General features: G+C 39.5%; 1 protein-coding gene across 1 annotated transcript; it reads right to left on the bottom strand.

Annotated features, from left to right (window-relative positions):
* Window positions 1-621: 621 nt before the first annotated feature.
* Window positions 622-6231, bottom strand: LOC105046995 (uncharacterized). Its single transcript, XM_010925755.4, has 2 exons — window positions 5573-6231; window positions 622-979 (listed from the first exon to the last, which is right to left on the bottom strand). Exons 1-2 carry the CDS (start codon window positions 5864-5866, stop codon window positions 821-823), a joined length of 453 nt encoding a protein of 150 aa, XP_010924057.1. The 5' UTR covers window positions 5867-6231; the 3' UTR covers window positions 622-820.
* Window positions 6232-16642: the final 10411 nt, after the last annotated feature.

Below are 16642 nucleotides of genomic sequence, written 5' to 3'. Positions count from 1 at the left end.
TGGTTAGCTCGACCAACACTTGTTTAATAATAGCTGCCACCTTATTAATGTCAGAGCCCGACAGCAATTGTACATCCGAAATGCACACTTAGTATGGCACCATGTATAACTGCTCAGATTTCTACCATGAGTGATGGCTACCGATAAAGCTATCCTCCGAAATGAATGATGTGGTGGCTACCAAGACAGTACAATCTGCTCTAGTGCAAAAGACGTGCCACAGAAGGCAAATGCCAAGCAAAAATTCTTGTCCCACGAAAGATTTCTAGATCTGCCACAAATTGCATCACAACCACAATGGCCGGGGGTGCACGGGAAGTTGTTTGACTTCTGAGAAATAATTATAGCACGCAACAGTAGATTTGCATCCAGATCCATGAATTTTGTCCCCTGCGACATGCAAAACTTTGTTTTTGGGTTAAGCCATGCACAACAGAGAAGAAGAAAGTCTAGAACTCAATTGATTTCTCCTGAAAATTTGACACATAATTCTCGGACGGATCGAAACAGAAGGCCCCACAGTCCTACTGTTTCCAAGCATCCAAGTTGCAATTACAAATAAACAGAATGATATATGTCCTTCAGAAAGCCACCACACCATTCCTCGAATGAACAGGGGCAGCATACACTACATGAAAGAGATGGAGAAACTTCTATGTATTTTGACACTATCTGCATGCATGAGCAGCAGCTCACATAGGGAACATGGGCCATGACCGCGCTACCTGAACTGCCTCAGGTGGAATCAAGCAGAGTGTACAAATGGGAAATGGACATTGCCGGAAGATAAGAACCTGAATAATGCCACACTCTGAGATTCCTAACTTAGATTTGATCTAGACCCGCTGTTTAGATTATGTTCATGAGAAGGCCAAGCGATACGCTCTGGAGGGCAAGGTGCGGGGGCAGGGTGAGCAATGAAGGTAGGTATATCATGCCCAGGCATCAGCACTGAAACCCCTTTTGCATAGACTGACATCTGCAAGAGAAGCACAACATTAGTCACAGCAATCTGAATCATCTGCGACCGTGTCAAGAGGATAAAACAACTGATGAGTCAGAATAATAATCATTCAACAAGCATGACTAACAAACATTACAGCGAAACAGACTTCTTTCACTGCATCAAGAAATTGTCTCATGGTTATATACTCATTAAGTTATCCAGAAATGTAAACAGCGAACCAGAACGATAAAACTTTTTTCAGAAAATCAGATGACTTCAAATGTCATCTATAATGCTTAGTGGAAAACTGATGATGATGAGATACTACCCACTAAGCTTTTCATAAGACATCAGGCAAAATATTAAACCAATAATCGCTATCTGAAAATTAATGATCAGTTGTTACAAATCTTGCCTATTATGAAACATCAATGCTCTACTGCAAAATTAACACACTATCCCAGACAGTCAGCCTCTAGGCCATCAGTTCCCGGGGAGGGGGAGTGGGAATTTCAGACCAAGATGTGCGACCAGACATGCTTTACGGTTAGAAAATTACTTAAGCACCACTTCTGAGAAGTCAAAAGCCTTCAGTTAATTTGCTTAAAGAACAAGAAAATCCTATTCTGAGGAAAACTCAAAGAATAAGAAAATTCTCCTACCAATAAAAAAAAAAGAAAAAGAAAATTCTATTCCAAGGGCCACTTCCATTGATAAGAACATCGATAAACCACAGACATGGCAATGAGTGGAGCTAGAAGCAGGACTAGGACAATGAATGCAGAGTTTTATGTTAACAGATAGCAAATAACTGGAGAAAACAGACTAGAGAGGCCATTGTTAGCAAAAGCATCACCATCAATTTCTTGAGAAATTGATCTGTAGGAGCTTTTCTGTAGATAAACAAAGAAATCTCTTTTTGGCTTTTCCTTCTTCTCTTCAAAATGAGAATTTAGTCAAGGCAATGAGAGTTCAACAATCCATCTGGATCTCAATTTTGAAACATCTACTTGCTATACATTATTTGTATATAAAAAGACTGAGTCAAGATAGTATCTCTTCTTGTTCAAGATGTGGTATTGATATTTCATTGCATCAGTCATGATTTTTGATGGTCGTCTTATTCCTGCATCTTCTTCTTGGTCTTTCATATACGTCCAATGTCACCAAGGGGCACAGAGGCAATCACTGTAGCCAATTAGCAATGATAAATAATACAAGGTCAGTCATCTGAAACTCATGGAGTTATCCTTCTTTTAATATTTTCGAGTCCCATTCTCAGCAGCAGCCAAACCTTCATATTTTTATTCTTTATTTACCATTTTGTTTGGTCCTTCTTAAATGGATACATCTGCACACTGCAATATGTCAATTATTCCCCAAAAAGTGCAACATAAAGATATTAAATCCCTCAACTTCAAATGATCGCAAATGATAATCCTTTAACCTTTAAGTCTCATCTCATCATGAAACTTGGGGGATTGGAGCCAACAGTTTCGTTGTGTATATTATCATGAAAAAACAATTCTAGCTTAAATTATGGGCCAAACCAAGCGGGTTCCCTTCTCTTTCTGCTGAAAAATAACCATTTTAAAATAATCAATTAAGGAAGACAGATCAAGTAATGTCAAATTGGTGCAATATGCATCTGCTGACTAAGTGAATATGAATCAAACTAGAATGAGGCGTACTTACAGCAATGAGTTTGCATGGCATGCCCTATATCATTCCTCATCCATTAATCACAAAATGGAACTCTGATAAGTCATATTTGTCTAAGTGTGAGGACCCATACAAGCATGTATTTAGTCCCACATCAGCATATACTAAGTGATTTTAGGTACTCATACAAGGCCAAGAAATTCGAATAACCATTTTTTGGATGAGATTCTAGGTCGCTATAAATAATATCAGAGTAGATCCAGTCAATGACCCATGTGAACTAGGAGATAGTGCAATACAGGCCCATTTGAGTTCATCATAGGCTGATGATGGTATTATAATTGGACTTATGGTATTTGTGTTGGATTTGAATGAATTTGAACCCTTAGCCTAGTGAGAATGCCAGAGATTAAACTAGTGGAGTATATGAGGACCTGTGCAAGGGTGTGTTTAGTCCCACATCGCCAATGCACTGAATAGATCTTGGGCACTTGTACAGTGCAAAGGAATACAAATAATACCATCTAGTTAGTCTTTTTCAGATGACATCCTGGGTTGTGACATCTAAGTGAAGCTTTTTCCCTTTCTTTTGGTTAAGGATAGCACACCGACAATTTAAAAATCAATGATAATGACATGCCAACAATAACAGTTATCCAATATTGAGGGCTCATACTATTGGAATCAACCACTCAACACAGAAAAAGGAAATCACTTGAATAATGTTGGATCATCCTCTCATAACCTAGTACATTACTATCAACCCTAGCCGACCAAATTGTTTTAACATGGAACCAGACAGATACAGCCAGTAGCCTTCGTTACAGCATTGCTCCAACAAGTCACCTACATCCTTAGGTCACCATTAATACACACTTGAAGGGTTCCGTAAAATATCTGCTTTAGGTGCTGCATCAATATCTGGCCACCCAAGAACACTTAATTCTTGATGTGGGTGTGCAACTGCAGAAAACTAGCCTAAATGCTTGAGTAAACGCAAGTAAAAGTCCAGCATACATGGTTTTGGAATTTGTTTTAGAATGGACCATTCTAGGATACATTATTAGTATCCATCAGCATAATACATACTCTCATGCTCATATAGATAAGCCCCAAAATAGCACTCCACATTTTTGTACCCAGCCAACATTTTCTACCTCATGCTCTTTTGAGGTATGGTTCTTCCAAATATTTCATTATTGCATCTTGAGCAAAATTGACTCCAAAAAGGTCTGACAAAACTTGTCTAGGATTTGCCGGTATGTATTTCTTCCGACCATTAAACCAGCCTTTTTTTTTTTGCAATCCTTCTCATGTATTATAATGACTATCTCATAGGTGCAAGTCTTAACCAAAATAGTGAATTAAACATTTTATTGTAATTATCCCTTGGTTACATAATTTGGAAGATCTTTTTTGATGTTAAATCATACAACTCCTATTTTACAGAATTCATAGATCATGTATTACTTTCATATTCATCCTTTTATCATCAAACACTTTACTGTAATTATCCCTTGGTTACATAATTTGGAAGACCTTTTTCAAAGTTAAATCAGACAACTCCTATTTTACAGAATTCATAGATCATGTATTAATTTCATACTCATCCTTTTATCATCATATACACAAACATCTGATATATCAATAGCATCTTGATTTCACTATGAATCAAGATAGTAGGCACTAATTTGTCTACAAAGGGTACACTTGGAGAGCAATAAACATGACTCCACCTGAACTAGGAAACTCTCTTCTATGTATTTGCAAGTTAGAAATAGGTAAAATGTGATCTTTTGAATTTTCTATGTATTTCCAAGTTAGCAAATAGCTAAAATGTGATCTTTTGAATTTTCTAGGTTCTAATCATTTGACAGGTAACAGTCAAAACCCATCCGATGTCTGGCAAACTTAAACTATTAAAATTGTGTTTGTCAAACGCATTTGATCACTTCTTTCAAAACTTCCCTTTTCCTTGGGTTTAATTGGTTGACAATGAACAATTGCAGCTTCTATTTCTTTTTTCAATGTAATATACAAGACTGTGTTTGTCCATAGAATGGAAAGATGAAAATGTGGAGTGAGCTATTTCATCTAACAACACTGTGCACCATATGAGACCTTATAACTAGAGGCATGTTCTGCATGACATCTCCTAGCAGGTATTCTAGATACAACTAGCTTTAGTCCATCCCGTGTATCGCGAATTCCAACACCACTGTGATCTAGTTTGACCTACCTTGGTTATTTGCCCACCAGCTAATCTGACCTTCAAGTAGAGAGAGGGCCAACACCAACATTATGGACAGAAAACTCGCCGGATTGGGTGCGATCGAGACCCTACAACATCCTCTCGCTTTGAATTCTTGTGTGACGGCTCCCTTGTCCCAGGTCCTAAGAAGACTGACAAAATCCGTCATTAACTCCTTGTCCCCCCTATTACGCTAGTGCTTGCAGTAAACAACAACTATAATCGAACGCCCCATTGGAAGCTGCCCATTCCAAATCGCGACAAAGCCTTCGTGCTTCCTCTTTCTTTTTATTTATTTAACTTCCCCTGGCGTGGTGCGTCTTATTATTAACACTTCCCATACCACCAGTGTTGCTAATATTCAGGAAAATAACAAAAACAATGGTGCATTTTCCACTAAAAAAATTATATTATGCATCTTTTAATCTTAATCTAATCTAGATTCTTGAATACTTAATTTAAGAAGCATAGGACAAGAAGGGGAAAGATAATGAGAAGGGGGAAGGTAAGAACTATAGTTCCAAAAACCATTATTTAAAGTCCAAATAATTAAGAAAGGCACGCATTGCTCGCATAATCCAAGGGAGCAAGCAACGGATGTTACGCTAAAGCGAAAGGGAATTTTTCTTCATCCTTATAAGATATAATAAAATAATAGTAAATGGATGTAGAACGAGGATCCAAAGGTGTGGTATGGGTTAGCTTAAGGCTACCTTGGGCGAAGGGTAACCGAGCTTGCCGGCGAGGACCCGGCGGTGCTGCGCCTCGAGATCCGCGGAGGGAGAGCCCCTCCGCCTCCGGCTATCACCGGAGGAGAGAAGGGGGTGCCTGGGGCGGAGGAAGCGCTCCAAGATGGCCATGACGACGAACATGGAGACGAGGATGGCGGTTGCCACGAAGCCGAAGGAGACAGCGTTCACCGAGCTGTCGAAGTGCCTCCATCTCTCCTCCCCACGCTCCACGTTCAGCGGCGCCATTGCCGCCTGCCCGACGCCGCTCTCCCCCATTCCCACCTCCTCCACCTTGCAATCTCTCTCTCTTTCTTTCTATAACCTCCCGGGCCGGGCTTCCTCTACCACGGCTTCGTCATTGCCTCTCTCTCTCCGTGGCTGTGCGATGCAGGGCGGACGGCGAGGATGGCATTGATGGTATGGGGGAGATCGTCAGCTCCTGAGAGGAAAAGAGGGAATGAAGGGGTGATGGTGATGATGAGGATGATGATGGCACTCTCTCTCTCTCTCTCTCTCTGTTAGGTCTGGCTCGCGTCTCGGTCCTTCTTCTTGGAAGGAGGGGAGAACCAGTGGTTACTAGAGGAGAAGATTTAGGAGGGAGGAGGTCAAGAGGAAGGGGTGCTTCGGGGGCGGAGGACAGGGAGAAGGGGAGGGACCCATGTGAGTGATGGGAGCTCTTGCTTTTGTTTCGAGACAAGTGATAGAGGTGGAGGTGCCCCAGGCCTGGATCCATCTCCACCCCCAACCCTACCTTTTCCATTATCTACTTGGACACTTTCAGGCGACACCCTTACTGTTCCTTTTAATTACTAGGCCTGCCACTGACAGCGGTCCCTCTACAGTCGAGCATCCAGCGCGACTTGCGCTGCTTGCTTGGCTTGACATCTGACTTTATATAAAAATGATCCAAGTTAATATAAAGGTGATTGACAAATATACAAAATTAAATGTATAACTGGCGTAGAGAGGAGGAATTAGTTCCATTTCACATAGTCAAGATATAGAAAAATGAAAGTCATGTTACATAAACAAACCGTGATATTGTCTATTCACACCTTGATACAGCTGTTTAGAACATTCTTGCGCTAAACAAACTGTAATATTATCTATTTACACCTTGATACAGCTGTTTAGAACATTCTTGTGCCCCTGACTCCCTGTAAGCAATGCTTTATCTGCTGTTCTTTCCATGTTCTCAGAGTTTTAATGCAATCGCAACCGCAAAGTATGGGAATCTCTTACTTTGTTTTCTTTTTTCTACTTTCTTTGTGCTCCCTCCATCTGCAAAAGAATATGTTTTTATTTACTATCTTACAGAACCAAGTGCCAACTTGGTATTTTCTTATCTCCCTTGTCTAAATAATCTCAAATGCACAAACCCAGCAGCAGATCTATGAAACATGCGCAACTAATACACGTTTAGACGTGAGATAATGCCAGCCCAGGGGGCGGCTTCTTGGTTCGTGGACTCGTCCCGAGCCTGTCTCGAATAGAATCGAGTTTGGATTGAATTCGATTAGATTAAAAAAAAATTATTCGATCAAATTTAATTAGATTGAAAAAAATTCAGTCCACTATCGATCATTTAGTTTGTATAAATCGTTTGAAATTAAAATAAATGATTTACAGTGAATTCGGATAGATTGTATCAGTTTGGACTTTAATATTAATTCAATATTAATTTTAAATTTAATATTGATCTACTTCAATTTATTTATTTTTTATTAATTAAATATAAAAAAATAAAAATCTTATAAATTATAAATTTTGGACTTATTTTCGGACATATACAAAATAAAATAGAAAAAGAAAAAAAATTACTTATCCGAAAGTAACTACATCCGAAAGTTTTTATTTTAGAATTGTTTAAAATGGACGTACTTTCATCAACAATTCAACATTAATATTTTTATTAATCTAAATAAATGATAAGATATTTTTTAAAATAAAATATTGAAGTCTAAATGATATCATCTCAAAATAAAAATGAATTTGTGAAATACTACATTAGTTGGATTTAATTTCATACGAGTTAAATATATAGAATCGAATCTGATCATAAATAATCAATTTTTTATAAATTTTAATTTAATTTCATTCGATTTATATTTTTCAATTGATCGAAATCGATATTTATTGAATGAGATTGGATAGTTTTTTCGTTCGATTATTTGCTCGCTCTAATCTCGAATTTGCACGTTTTTGAAGGCAAAATTGTTAGACTCGAACTCACAACAGTGAGGGAGGGACCCCATTTGCCTTCCCCAAAAAAATAACAATAAAATCATACAAATAATAATATTAGTTTAGTAAAAGAAACACGGGGGCTCAGTCCACCGGTGCTCGAGTTTGCTAAAATGGCAGGACACGTAGGATTATCGGCCAACATCACATGGTAGGCTGCCAGCCGTCCCGACTCGCGGCGGGAACAAGTGCCAGCACTTGGGTGGGTGCACACGCGTCGGATGTTCGGTGGTCGAGAGTGAGTGAGGCAAGAAGGGTTGGGTTGGTGGCAGGACCGGCCCGACATATCAGGTCGACGTGTCGCCGCCGGCTGCAAATTTGGGCCTCGTGCCTGGCGTGTGTCTCATCACTACCTGCTTCAGAAGCCGGGAAGGGAGCACGTGGTGGGGCGAGGGACGGGGGTGGTGCGGCCGCTCGCTTCGCTTTCATGCGCATATTTTGTTTTCATCTTGAGGTCCATGATCACGAGCCAGCCAATGTTGGTACCCGGTGCAAGGCGCTGTTCAAAAGAAAGCCTCCGAACATCTTTCAAATTTGATACGTCTCAAAACTGACCGTAAGTGATATGATGGACTGGCAAATGAAAGCTTGCCATATGACGGCCTAAAAAGTGCATGCACAGCAATCCAAATTTCAAACTCTTCTCCAACCAATGATAACTCACCTTATGATCAGGTATAATTTCCTTGTGAGCACGACGTGCGAGCGATCAATGCTGCTGAGATACGCAGACATGATATTCAAGTATGCATGCCCGATTTACTCAGGGATAGATGCTGACTCTCACCAATATCAAGCACATTCTAAACGATCCTTAAGTAAGCTTTCTTGGCTTCGTTACCATGTTGCCTCCCTGCTACTCTCAAACCTCTGCGATTCTCTAAGATTAGCATCTAGCTTAAGCATCGGATGATTCTTAATCAAAACTCCAACAAATAATTTCTACTTTAGCTCGAAGACTAGTAGCAGGTTCTAACCAACCGGCTAACTTGAATATGCAACCTATCGATATTCCACCACTACCTAGCTTGTTAAGCACCAAGGTCAACTTGGATTTTTGTGGCAACAAGATCTTGATTCATCTTGATGGCGATTTTTCAAATGTTCTTAACCTTTTATTGATCGATGTGTAAGTGCTGGTGTTGTTGATTGGAGCTATGCAAGTTAAAATATTGCTGATTATATCTACATTGATACTTACCGTGGAAGCTTTGGCTTGTTTAGACCTTATAACTACAGAGCAACAAAGGATAGATGCAAATATAAAAGTGACTATCAATTAAAAATTATAATTTTATAAATTTAAGGATGATCAATTATTTGAATGAAATAAAAAAAAATTTGGATAAAAATTCAAATTTAAATTGATATTTTTTTATTTATTTAATTTTAGTGATTTTAAATCTATTTATAAATTATTATATTTTATCCATAAAAGAATAACTAGATGCTCGAATCAAATTGCAAACTTGATTTGATTTGGTCTTGACTTGAACCCAAATATCTTGGTTAGATCTAGGTCATACTTGACCTTGATCCAACACGAATGACCCCTAGCTTACAAATCCTTTGCAAGATCCCAATCCAATTAGTTAATGAATTGGATTCAGCTCCAAACTCATGACCGAAGTATGAAATTAGATTAGGTCAAGTTCAAGCACACCCCTATCTAATCCGACCAGTTGGTAGCCCCGTACACGTTCATCACTTACTCTAGAATCAGGGCATTGTAGACATAAGATTGATGAGTCCTACTCCAACTCTATATAGCACACCGGTGCACTATATATATATATATATATATATATATATAGGGTGCTTGAATTGTCATCCCAATGTAGTAGAATAAGGTTTTTCTTCTTTCCTTTTCCCTAGGGTGTCTGAAATTCCAAGGCAGCAGGAAACAGATGGAATAATTTGCAAGAACCTTTGATGATGAGAAGTATAGCTGTTTCTTGACAGTCAATTCAAATACCCAGAAAATTATACATCATCTTTTTTGGAGTGAAGAAAATTATACATCATCACCACCGGGGATTTCCATTTTGTGGTCCTTTTTTTATTTCTTTTATCTTCCAACAGCTTGTTCAAGTAGTGGGGCCAAAAACTATACATGTCGTTTGGGCACACTATGAATTGGTAGATAAATAGAGCGGAACTATGGACCATTTGCCAAGTTTGAAGATTAACAGCGGGAATATGTAGTAGTAGAAGTCCCAAGGCCACAAAAAGTAGTTCAAGGCCTTCCTTGGTCCTCTAAGTGGGTAGAAAAGGAGAGTTTTATTGTCAAGGTCTTCAAGTTTAGAGTTCCTGCCAGAATTCTTACTAGTTTTGTGCTAAAATAACAGAGATGAGCCGGGTAGGGACATTGAAATGGGGAAATAACTGCAGTAAGAAGCATTTTAGAAGCCTTTTCTGGAAGATGAACGCAGGACTCAAAAAAGTCATGAAGAAAGGAAGCAAGAGGGAAGTCAAGTTCCAGTACGACCCATTTAGCTGTGCCCTTAACTCTGATTATGACATTTTAGTTGGACATCAAAATTCCAAGACTTCCACAAACTAGCAATTGATGTTGCTGAATATGATGGGAACACAAGGAACCAGAAACAGCTTTACTGTAGAAGAAAAAGAAAACTTGAGCATCCCTATGCTATGGAACTAAAGTTTAGAAAATTACCGCAGCAGACGATTGAAACAGAGTGCCATTACACTGACCTTGATTCAACACAGATGACTTTCATCGGTTCAGATGGCTGGGTCTCCAAGCGATGCTGTCTGTAAATTGATCATGTGTGTATAAGCAGCCTTTTCATCAAGCTGCTTCTGAACCCATATCAAAATCCTAAGCAAGCTTGAGAGCAACGAGTCTGCCAATTTAACAATTGCTGTTATTCATCCATTTGTATTTTCCAGAGATGCTAGACAGAAAAGATAGAAACAAGATGTACTATTTCCAATTGTAACATGAAGGGGAAATAAAATCATAGGAGTGGAATTTCTGATTTGAAAAATGGGATATCTTGAGAACAACATCAGAGAAAAAAGGGAAAAGCAAACATGATCAAGTAACGGGCAGGCAAAGTAGAATGTCAGGAATAGCATTTCGTAGAAACCAGTAGAACAACAACTTCAAATGGAAAACATAAGTAGAACAATCTTAGACAAAGTGGCATGCAAGGTAGAACTGCAGTTGTAAAATTCCTGACAGGAAAAATGTGATGGGAAGTGGGAACCTTTAGTAATACCAGTAGGCTTAATATTCGATAGCTAAAAAATACATAGCCCTATGAACTAATGCATGTGGTGTTCTTGCCATGCTATCCTTCTGTAAAAAGTACCAAACCGGATCTATTGCTTGGCCTTGTTAGAAAGAGTTATATTCAATAGCTAAAAAATAGATAGCCCTATGAACTAATACATGTGGTGTTCTATCCATGCTATCCTTCTTTAGAAAGTAGCAAACAGGATCTCTTGCTTGGCCTTGTTGGAAACAGTTATCATTTGGGCTGCCATTGTGCATCTGATGGAGAACAATTGCACAATATTTGCTCTTTTAAGCTGACTAAAGTATTTGTGTGCCCGTGTGTGAAGTTCATATATATATGCCTTCAGTAATCAAATGGATCCATTGCATTTCTTAGGCCTTCGGGGCCCTTTTTTATAATAACATAATTTCTTGGATACACTGCCCTGATTACATCCTGGATAAGTATTGCCTCTTCTCTCTCTTTTTATTACTTATTTGATTTTTAAATCCGGACATCACATAAATGCATGATGACAATCTTCCTCGAGCCTTCTAAGAAGTGTGCAATATTCACATGGATTAGGCTTGATTGTGTTATTTATTGTAATTCTGATCTTTTGCAGCAGGTAAACAGGAAGCACATAGATAAAGCACATAAAAACATAATCCATGACATGTAGGCATATCTAGCTTTCCTTTTGTCACTTGATTGCATCTCCTTTTTCTGTTTTTTAGATAAAGACCTGTTGCGGCCAACTCCCCATCGTCTGTCGTCAGAAACGAACACCTGCAAAAAGCATCCACGCAGATCGGATTTGTATCCCACGGGGACCCTCCGATGCCTAAATCAGAGAGGAAAGTTGATGAACAAGAGTTGAATGTAAGCAATAGCAGAGTTTTGGCCCAGAATTGGCTTACCAGTCCTGTTTCTCTTATCCCTTTTTATAGATGAGATTTTCGTAACTGTCGGACGTGATCCCATATTTTATGGTGCTAAATTATCGGGCCATAATCATATAGTGAATCGTTAATTCCCACTGATCGCGCCGTGATATGCGGCTGGTAACCGTTCGTGACGGTTATGGTATATCTGAGTTGACTGGCCGACCATATGTCGGTAGAATCCATGAGCGACCGTCAGCTAGTAGTTCTGTTACGTCGATGGTCTAAGTCGTCTGCTGTCGATCGGTAGTAATCGAATCATTAGTCGGTCAGTCGGTAATGGATCGGTGCGATTCGCTCAGTTAGTCGATGAAGAGTCGAAACCGCATAATCAGCCGATGTAGAGTCAATTGGGGTTGTATGTCTGGTCGGTCGGCTGTTGTTGAGTCAAAGTCGGTAGTTGGTTGACTTGAGTCGGGGGTTAATTGACTTATCCCAACAGTTGCCCCCCACTCCCAAGTCCAAGATAAGTCGATGTGTATATTACCACGTAGTTTGTCATGTTTGACGAAAGGAGTTATTTTTTGTCACATCGAATCTCGATTTTGATGTCGCTTTCTTCGAGATACGGGTGATCGACTATTTTATCATGTTGGCAGGTACAGTTGTCTATTACACTGATCGGATGATTTGATATCAGTTGTCAGTGTCAGACATCGTTTCGAAAAGTTGATTCGACGTCTGATGATATGATTCTAACAAGTAGATTTGTTCCATGTGTCCGAATGTTATTGGGTCAGAATTGTTCATGTGGATAGAGGTGACATAGCTCAATCTGGGATAGATACGTCAAACCATCCGATCAATGATCGATCCAGATGTTGCCACGTGTCATCATCTGGCAAATCTTTGATTTGATCGCCTTCATCTCGACCGTTAAGGGATCCTATATATAGGGTCACTCTCAGTCAAATTTTTACTTTTCACTGCTTTAAGTGCTAGGACTCTACCGAATTGTTGCCCTAACGCCCAAGGTAATCGCTTCCAATTTTCAGATCAACTTCATTTTTCTTTCGAGTTCTTTCCTCTAAAGTCTCTGTCTTCTTCAAAGTTGTTCTCATGGCTAGGGCTTCTCCTTCTCGGGAAGATCGGTTGGAGAATCCGATTGATGAATCCCAGTCGAGTCCAAATGTGGAGTCCTCTTCACTTTCGAAACCGAATATTGAACGGCTCAAAAAGCAGTTTTGTATCCCGAAGCAATTTCAACTTTTTGCCTTGGGGCCGATAGTTGAGTGAATAACCCACCTTCGGGCCAGGTGGCCTTCTACGTTGAAGATCTTCGGGTGGGTCTTCGATTTTTTATTCTGAAATTTATCTGAAATATTTTAGATTATAACAGACTTTGTCCGGCTCAGTTGGCACCAAACTCGGTCCGACTGATAATGAGCTTTGCTTTGCTATGTCGGATGTTGCCCACCATACCTTATCCTTCTCTTTTTCGAGCCTTCTTTGTCCTTCGACCTCATTCGAAGGCCCGAGAGTGGTGGTTCTTCAACCTCCGAAAAGGTCTTTCCTTTATTACCGATTTCCATCGTCCATTCATGAATGGAAGAACTAGTTTTTCTTTGCTTCTTCTTCCTTTCCTTGGGGTTTTCCTTCTCGTTGGGGCGATCCATGAACCGATCCTAACGATAACAGCCGAGTAGAAGTCGACGACCAGGAGGACTTTCACCGACTAAAAGATATGTCGATGTTGAAGCAGAGAGAGCTTGTAACCGAACAGGCCCTTTATGACGTCGGTCTTAGTTCGGTTTCTCGTCTAGATATAGTATAGTTGGTCGGTTATTTTTTATTTTCTTTTTACTTGCTGAATTGTATTGACCTCTGTTGTAACTGCAACTATGCAGCAGAGAGTGCGAGTGTCGAATGTCGACATTCATCAACACGCTGTCAAGAAGAGGGTAGCATCTGAGGTCGGACCTTCGCGACCGTCGAAGAGGCATCAAGCACTAGCTCCAGTCGATGTTTCAACGTCAGTCGTGGAACTCGATGCCCTATCAGCATCAATTTCCAAACCAATCTTGGTACTGTCAACTCCGACAGTACTCCCTGCTGTATCGTCCAAGGAAAGGATGACGAGGGAAACTACCGAAACAACATCATTAGTCCCACCACCTGAGAAGGTTCGAATCGAGGTAACAGAGCTCGAACAATCTGCGGCTGCGCCAGTTGCTCCTTTAGTTGGGGCGCAGTCAAGCTCAAGCTTTCCCTCGCTTTCAAATATGGGGCCGCCGACAACAAATCGGAGGAAAGCTCCAGTGGCATCAGCGGATGATGCAGCATCGGAGGGTCATGCGGTGCACTTCGACCTCCAAGTGCCCATCAATGAATCGGCCTTGATTAATTTTGTACTAGCCAAGCGATTGTTCCAGACGACTCTTCTTCCGGCTGATCGGGAGCACTGAAGGAAACGATCGATGGTCGAAATATTTTCATCTTTTTATCCAACAATCATTAGGGTAAGTCTTTTTGATAAACTTTCTTTCTTTTTATATATATATATAACCTGACTTATCCTCTGTCTGCACTTGATCCACAACATGTCTGACCTGGAGGTCGGCTACATGAAGTTCGCCAACATCCGTAGTGCGTAGAAGAATAAGGTGGCAATCGCCGATACTGAGAAAGTGGCTGCACTTGAACAACTTAAGTCGGTGACAGAGTGGGAAGCCAAACTTCAGGAGAAGGTTTTCCGACTAACTGACGATTTGGCATCCTCGGGGGCCAAACTTAAATCGTCTCATGGGACTATTTTGGCTCTTGAGTCACAGGTCAAAAGCAAGAAGCATTCTATCCACCAGTTTCGATGAGAGCGAGACGGATGCATTGAAAAACTTGAAGCCGAACGTGGACGTCATCGGGCCAGCCTAGAAAAGTTGGCACTGACCGAAGAAGAATTGTCCTCTGCTCGAGCCGATGATGATTTGGCCAAGGTGGCAAGAAAAGCACTGGGTCGGGCAGTCAAGAATTTTTGAGGTTCGAAGAATACAAGAAAGAGATCCTCAAAAATAGCTTCGCTTTGTACTACGTCGGGTATGAAGATGGTCGAGATGTGATCGAAAAATTATACTTGAGCTTCGACTTGAGCAGCATCATCCCTCCAAGATCGGAAGATGGAGTTGCTAAAGAAGAAGCTGCTCCGACTCAAGAAGAAGCACCGACTGAGCCCGAAATCGTTCAAGTCGATGATGCTACACCCGAGCAAAGGAACAGGAACGATGACGAAGCTTAGTTGGTGCATTCTCTTTTTTTTTATTTCTGTAATCTGATACTTGTAGTTGGACTTCGGTCCAATTTTGTAACTCCTTTTTGACAGTGAATGAAAATATTCTCCTTCTAAGTTTAGGCTCTTGTTTTACTTGTTCACAATGCTTGCAATGTTGAATAACCACCGAACATTGATCGGTGACCTGATCATTCGATAGGACTTGTAGAATGTCCATCAGTCGCGTAGTCATTTTGATGTACTTAATAAAAATTAGGATAATGATTGTAGGTTGAATATCCCGTGCCCAACATTTGGTCGGGTTTGTACGTCAAATACCTGATAATCAGTGGTAAGCCGAATATCTCTCGACTGACCGTAGCCTAATCGGTATAATTTCAATCCGACCTTGATCGTTTTAGTATTTTTCGTTCCTCTTAGTTGGAACTAAGTCGGTATATTAGTCTTTTGACGATAGCCAGCTTTTACAATGGAGAGCTAACATTGAGAACCGAAGTATAATTGGCGATTCGGCTTTTGCGGTGAAAGCTTGAGTAATCGATGTCGGTTGAGATTGCCGTCGGTATGTCAGTTTTTACATGAGAACCGAAATACAGTCATCACCGAAGCAGTTGATTCTTTGATTTTTATAGTGAAAACTGAGATAAACTTCATGTCAAAGTATAGTAGATAGCTCGACTTTGGCAATAGAAGCTAACATATAGCCAATAATTGATAAAACTTGTCAAAGGTTTGCGATTCTGAAATTCTGGTTGTATTTTAAATAATGTATATATCGACGACTTTATTGGTAATACATCTTCTATCAACCAAGAATGTAATTAAGAGGCACGTTATTTGTTGTACTCCTGGCTCATTTCAAGTAGGCCTCACCATTCTCCTTTAAAAAAGACTTTTAAATTAGAACTTCATTTCTTTATTTTTAAATTTTCAAAATTTTGAAAATTTTGAAACCAAATTAGAACTTTATTTCTTTGGTCTAGGTGGATATTAATAATTTACGTTAAATTTTTTTAAAAATAAAAAATTTAACATAAATTTTTTAAAAAAATAAAAAATATTTTCTTACTAATTATTAGTGATGGAACATAATTTTCGTTGGTAATAAGTATTTAACGATGAAAATTATCATCGTAAATAACTTTTTTATCAAGAAATTTTTGGTGAAAACTATTAGCGATGGAAATTTTTGTCATTAAAAATCAATAATTTTTTCATCATAAATAATATTTTTGGGAAAAAAAATTTTTCAGTAAGAATTTTTTTTTTTAGTGGGAACTATTAGCGACGAAAATTTTCTGCGTCGCTAATAATTTTATTAGCGATAAAAAAATTTTGTTTCGTCACAAATTTATTTTTTATTTAAATTATTAGTGATGAAAATTTATTATTA

The sequence above is a fragment of the Elaeis guineensis genome, chromosome 6 (assembly GCF_000442705.2).
Source record: "Elaeis guineensis isolate ETL-2024a chromosome 6, EG11, whole genome shotgun sequence".
In the NCBI taxonomy this organism is placed as follows: Eukaryota; Viridiplantae; Streptophyta; class Magnoliopsida; order Arecales; family Arecaceae; genus Elaeis; species Elaeis guineensis.
Note: the sequence above shows the minus strand (reverse complement) of the source record. Positions and strands in the feature narration are given on the sequence as shown.

Bases quoted from the DNA above. Each gene is read 5' to 3' on its own strand.
- LOC105046995 (XM_010925755.4), bottom strand. From the start codon at position 5,866: ATGGGGGAGAGCGGCGTCGGGCAGGCGGCAATGGCGCCGCTGAACGTG. The intron at 980-5,572 runs GTAGCCTTAAGC...CTTCTCTTGCAG, and splicing joins TCGGTTACCCTTCGCCCAAG to ATGTCAGTCTATGCAAAAGG.